This window comes from Gopherus flavomarginatus, chromosome 11 (genome assembly GCF_025201925.1).
Source record: "Gopherus flavomarginatus isolate rGopFla2 chromosome 11, rGopFla2.mat.asm, whole genome shotgun sequence".
NCBI lineage: Eukaryota > Metazoa > Chordata > Testudines > Testudinidae > Gopherus > Gopherus flavomarginatus.
The window spans coordinates 16410970-16417609 of NC_066627.1; the positions used below are offsets into that span (position 1 = coordinate 16410970).

Here is a 6640-nt window from a genome sequence, read left to right on the forward strand (position 1 = left end):
TGGAAAAGGGCAAATATAGTGCCCATCTATAAAAAGGGAAATAAAAACAACCCAGGAAACTACAGACCAGTTAGTTTAACTTCTGTGCCAGGGAAGATAATGGAGCATGTAATTAAAGAAATCATCTGCAAACCGTTGGAAGGTGGTAAGGTGATAGGGAATAGCCAGCATGGATTTGTAAAGAACAAATCATGTCAAACCAATCTGATAGCTTTCTTTGATAGGATAACGAGTCTTGTGGATAAGGGAGAAGCGGTGGATGTGGTATACCTAGACTTTAGCAAGCCATTTAATACTGTCTCGCATGATATCCTTATCGATAAACTAGGCAAATACAATTTAGATGGGGCTACTATAAGGTGGGTGCATAACTGGCTGGATAACCGTACTCAGAGAGTAGATATTAATGGCTCCCAATCCTGCTGGAAAGGTATAACAAGTGGGGTTCCGCAGGGGTCTGTTTTGGGACCGGCTCTGTTCAATATCTTCATCAACGACTTAGATGTTGGCATAGAATGTACGCTTATTAAGTTTGCAGACGATACCAAACTGGGAGGGATTGCAACTGCTTTGGAGGACAGGGTCCAAATTCAAAATGATCTGGACAAATTGGAGAAATGGTCTGAGGTAAACCGGATGAAGTTCAATAAAGACAAATGCAAAGTGCTCCGCTTAGCAAGGAACAATCAGTTTCACACATACAGAATGGGAAGAGACTGTCTAGGAAGGAGTATGGCAGAAAAAGGTCTAGGGGTAATAGTAGACCACAAGCTAAATATGAGTCAACAGTGTGATACTGTTGCAAAAAAAGCAAACGTGATTCTGGGATGCATTAACAGGTGTGTTGTAAACAAGACACGAGAAGTCATTCTTCTGCTCTACTCTGTGCTGGTTAGGCCTCAACTGGAGTATTGCATCCAGTTCTGGGCACAGCATTTCAAGAAAGATGTGGAGAAATTGGAGAGGTCCAGAGAAGAGCAACAAGAATGATTAAAGGTCTTGAGAACATGACCTATGAAGGAAGGCTGAAAGAATTGGGTTTATTTAGTTTGGAAAACAGAAGATTGAGAGGGGACATGATAGCAGTTTTCAGGTATCTAAAAGGGTGTCATCAGGAGGAGGGAGAAAACTTGTTTACCTTAGCCTCTAATGATAGAACAAGAAGCAATGGGCTTAAACTGCAGCAAGGGAGATTTAGGTTGGACATTAGGAAAAAGTTCCTAACTGTCAGGGTAGTTAAACACTGGAATAAATTGCCTAGGGAGGTTGTGGAATCTCCATCTTTGGAGATATTTAAGAGTAGGTTAGATAAATGTCTATCAGGGCTGATCTAGACAGTATTTGGTCCTGCCATGAGGGCAGGGGACTGGACTCGATGACCTCTCGAGGTCCCTTCCAGTCCTAGAGTCTATGAATCTATGAATAAGCAAACACCCAGCCAAGACACAGAGGTGTTGTCATGCAGGTGATTCCAGAAGGGATATGGACAAACACAAGAGTTTATAGCTGAATCTGGCCTGATGTAAAAGTGCTGGCTGCTGACATGCCCACTCAGGCTACTGGGAGCTGTGGGATCTTTCTTCAGTCACTCCAGGTCAGGAAGGTGTAGCTATTGTGTTTAATTTTAAAACCGGGGGTATGTTAGAATTAACCTTCAAAGACTTCCTAATTAAACTCAGAGAACCTAAGGGATTGTGTCCCAGGAGGCTCAGAATGTAGGTGAAATACCCCGACTCTACCACATACAAGGAATATACAGGCACCCTGACTTGCTGCAAAGGTAAATCTGTTGTTGTTTGAATTTCTTATATATGCAAGTGATCCATTCTGCTCCTGGTTACATCTGTTCCGCTTGGGTAGGATTTTGCTCTTCCCCCTTGGAACTGAGAGAATACCATTCAAAACAAACAGAATTCAAACAAAAAGGGTCTTAGTTATTCCTAGGCAATTATTGAGTAACAAGGTTGAAATCAAATGTCTTCTTCAAGATTTACACGGGTGAACTCTGAATCATGGTGCCCTGTTTGTATTTTATTTTTAAAATAGATAGCTTGATAGATACAGGAATGTGTATGGAGATAGATAGATAGATAGATAGATAGATAGATAGATAGATAGATAGATAGATAGATAGATAGATAGATGAGTGTGCATTTGGATGGATGAATGGATATTCATGTGAATTGGCTAAGCTTAATTAAAGTCAGTGTGGCTGCACCAACTCATACCAGCTGATGAAACCAAAAAGAGTAACAGAACTTGTAGTTTTTAGCCTAGAAAAATGCAGGCTGAGAAGAATCTGATTGCCCTCAATAAATACATCAAGGAGGTAAACTCCAGGGAGAGAGACGAGCTATTGAAGCTAAAGAACAAAGTTGCAGCAAGAATACATAGGCAGGGAACAGCTTCCCCATCAGAGGAGTTGGGGGCAGACAACCTATCCAGTTAGAAACTGTAGCTGGGTCAGTTTATGAATGGTATGATATGACAGGGCAGCCTGCAGTATCCAGGACTGAATTGGTTTGGACTATACTGAATGACTCAGAGGGTCCCTTCCATTCCTGTGTCCCTATGAGCTGGCCCATAACATCCACATGCAAAATATTTTTTCCTCTTCCTTCTTCAGATGAGCTATACCAGTGAAACTGCACAGGGGAATCACAGCATGGTGACCCAATTCATTTTCCTCGGCTTCTCCCAGGATCCAGTAACGCGAGTAATACTTTGTGTGGGTTTCTCCATTATCTACACTATCTCCCTGATGGGCAACAGCATCATCATCCTCATTATAGTGCTGGACTCGGCTCTTCACAGCCCCATGTATTTCTTCCTCTGGAATCTGTCTTTTCTGGAGAGCTGCTACATCTCTGTCACCATCCCCAAGATGTTGGTCAACTTTGTCTCTGAGGAGAGGACCATCTCCTTCACTGGGTGTGCCATCCAGATGCACTTCATCCTTTCTCTTGGGACAACAGAGTGCTACCTGCTGGCTGCGATGGCCTATGACCGCTACAGGGCCATCTGCTGCCCTCTGCACTACCCCACCATTATGAATCCCAGAGTCTGTGCCAACATGGCCATTGTCTGCTGGCTCTGTGGAATCCTGATGCCCATGGGCAAAGTGATTTGGATCTTCTCCTTGCCCTACTGTGGGCCCAACGAGATCAACCACTTCTTCTGCGACATCCACCCTGTGCTGAAGTTGGCCTGTGGGGACACCTCCAGGAGCGAGGTCTTCATTGTACTAATCAGCCTAATAATCACTGTCATCCCCTTCCTGATGGTGCTGGTGTCCTATGCCGGCATCCTCTACACCATCCTGAAGACGACTTCTTCCGAGGGAAGGCACAAAGCTTTCTCCACCTGCTCCTCCCACCTCACTGTGGTCATCTTGTTCTACGGTTCAGCCTGCGCTATGTACCTGCGGCCCAAGTCCAGCCACATAGCGGACGTGGACAGAGTGGTGGCCCTGTTTTATACCGTTGTCACCCCCACGTTAAACCCCATGATCTACAGCCTAAGGAACCAGGAGGTGAAGGCTGCTCTGAGGAGACTGACGGGGAGGAAAAGGTTTTCATGAAAGATTTAAAAGTTTTGGGGCTGTCCAGTTCAAATTCGGACTTTTTATCAAAGAAAAATTATACCAAACAGTTTCTTCTGTCTGGGTTTTCACATTACTGCATCTTTTTTCTCCTCTCATGTCTATGATTCTGTTATATGAGCACCTGTCTGAAAACTAAAGGCAGGCAGCTGAACATTTCTTTCTTTATTTCCTTGCTACAGATACTCAGGAATAAATTTACTGATGCCAATGTTGACACTCTGGGGCCTTGTCCACATGAGGATACTCAAAAAAGTTAATCCAAATTATCTAAAAGTGTGGATTAAAAGTGGATTAGCTAAACTGCATTAAACCCTTCTGTGGACACTTTCATTCGGAATTACAGTGGCCTTACTTTGGTTTAGCTTAATTCACTTTGGAAGTGGAATTAAAAACTAACCTGAATTAAGGTCATATCAATTTTGAATAAGAGCCCTGGTCTACACTATGAGTAGAGGTTGAATTTAACAGCGTTAGATCGATTTAACCCTGCATCCGTCCACACAACGAAGCCATTTTTGTCAACTTAAAGGGCTCTTAAAATCGATTTCGGTACTCCTCCCCGACAAGGGGATTAGTGCTGAAATCAACATCGCCAGGTCGAATTTGGGGTAGTGTGGATGCAATTCAATGGTATTGGCCTCCAAGAGCTATCTCAGATTGCTCCATTGTGACTGCTCTGGACAGCACTCTGAACTCACATGCACTAGCCAGGTACACAGGAAAAGCCCTGGGAACTTTTGAATTTAATTTACTGTTTGGGCAGCATGGCAAACTCAGCAGCACTCAGCACCACAGGTGACCATGCAGTCCCCAGAATGTTTCTACCCTCCCCCTATCAACTCCGTCCCTGAAGTTATTGCAAATTAGAAGGCAAAAAAATGCACTCGCAATGACATGTTTTTCTAGCTCATGCAGTCCTCCAACACTGATAAGGCACAGCATAATGCATGGAGGCATTCAGTGGCAGAGGCCAGGAAAAAATGTTGTGTTTGCTTAACAACAAAAGTATCATGCCTCGCTAGTAATCCTGCCCGAGCCAGGTAGCTGTATCACATGCACTCCGCGCTGTATCAGCCTTGGGCGGGGACATGACTGTTTTGTGAGCAGGAAGGCCATAGATATAGACATTGCATTAGGTAGCTTCTGTAGCTAAAGAAAACATTTCTGTGGATTTGGCAAAGTCTGTGGCAAAAAAAGAGAAGCCCATAGTGTACTGCTTATCACATTCACCTAACATGCAAAAGCCCCATAGTGTATTGGTTCTCATGTTCACCTAATATGTGAAATGTCCCTGGTTTGAAACAGGTCACTGTTCATTTTTTCTGACTCTCCACTTGCATTTTTAGTCTTAGAACAAACCATGCTGTGATTTTTACTTTGAATTATATCAATTATGAATTAAAATATATGGAAGCTCTCTCTCAGTTTACTCCCAGATTCCGTACTGGGTTCGAAAAATGGTCCATCCAGCCCAGATCAAGTGCTTAATTTGTGTCAGGGCTTGCTCCAGGCACCAGCGCAGCAAGCACGTGCCTGGGGCGGCAAGCCGCAGGGGGTAGCATGTCAGTCACTGTGCTTCAGCGGCGGGTATGTCGAAGGTGCGGGACTGGCAGATCACCCGCAGAAACACCGCCGAATCTGCGTGACCAGCGGACCTCAGGCAGAAACGCCGCCGAAGGCTGCCTGACCGCCGTGCTTGGGGTGGCAAAAAACATAGAGCTGCCCCTGGCCCTGGCACCTCTAGGCTTGAGAGTTCACAGCCCCAGCTAGTTCTATGTAAACATAAGGGGGGCAGATTTGATACCAGAGTAACTCCACTCTAGTCATTGGAATTACACCATGAGTTAGCTTGGTCCATGTGCTATTAGCAGAACCATAAGAACAGTTAAGAGCTCCACAGCTCAGGGAATGAGATGCAGATTGTGTTTCAAACTCATGTTACACTGTTAAAATCTAAAAACTAGAGTGCTAGTGACCAGTTCTGGGTGCTGATGGCCAGCTTACCCCCTTGGTCACATTAATGAATAGTTGCACATATGAATAATCCCACTGAAATCAATGGAGCTATGAGTGACAATAACCATTTTCCAGTATAAATGAAGAAATCACAGTCTGGTCTTTAGAAAGCACTGCAACCATTGCCAATTTAAAGAGCCAATTCTTCCTTCCTCACTCACATGGGGCAGTACCTTACTCTATGACTAGTCCCATTGATTTAGAATCATAGAAGATTAGGGTTGGAAGAGAACTCAAGAGATCATCTAGTCAAACCCCCTGCTTAAAGCAGGACCAGCCAAAACTAAATCATCCCAGCCAGGGCTTTGTCAAGCTGGGCCTTAAAAACCTCTAAGGATGGAGATTCTACCACCTCCCTAGGTAACCCATTCCAGCACTTCACCACCTTTCCATTGAAATAGTTTTTCCTAATATCCAAACTAGACTGTCCCCACTGCAATTTGAGACCATTGCTCCTTCTTCTGTCATCTGACACCACTGAGAACAGTCGAGTTCCATCCTCTTTGGAAGCCCCTTCAGGGAGTTGAAGGTTGCTATCAAATCCCCCCTCACTCTTCTCTTCTGCAGACTGAATAAGCCCAGTTCCATCAGCCTCTCCTCATAAGTCTTGTGCTCCAGCTCCCTAATCATTTTCATTGTCCTCCACTGGACTCTCTCCAGTTGGTCCACATCCTTTCTGTATTGAGGACCCAAAATTGGATGCTATACTCCAGATGAAGCCTCACTAGTTCTGAATAGAGGGGCAATAATCACTTCCCTCGATCTACTGGCAATGTTCCTACTAATGCAGCCCAATATGCTTGTCAGGGTTCCCTCCCGATTCTGAACTCTGGGGTACAGATGTGGGGACCCACATGAAAGACCCCCTAAGCTAATTTCTACCACCTTAGGTTAAAAACTTCACAAGGCACAAATTTCTTTCCTTGTCCTTGGACATTATTGTTGCCACCACCAAGTTATTTAAACAAACATTCAGGGATGGGCCACTTGGAGCCCTATACCTGCAAAAATATTCTCCTA

At 44.4% G+C, this 6640-nt stretch overlaps 1 protein-coding gene across 1 annotated transcript; it reads left to right on the forward strand.

Moving 5' to 3' along the window:
- The first annotated feature begins 2626 nt into the window (after positions 1 to 2626).
- Positions 2627 to 3580, forward strand: LOC127031172 (olfactory receptor 10C1-like). The gene has a single exon (XM_050917935.1). It carries the CDS (start codon positions 2627 to 2629, stop codon positions 3578 to 3580), a length of 954 nt encoding a protein of 317 aa, XP_050773892.1.
- The last annotated feature ends 3060 nt before the right edge of the window (positions 3581 to 6640 follow it).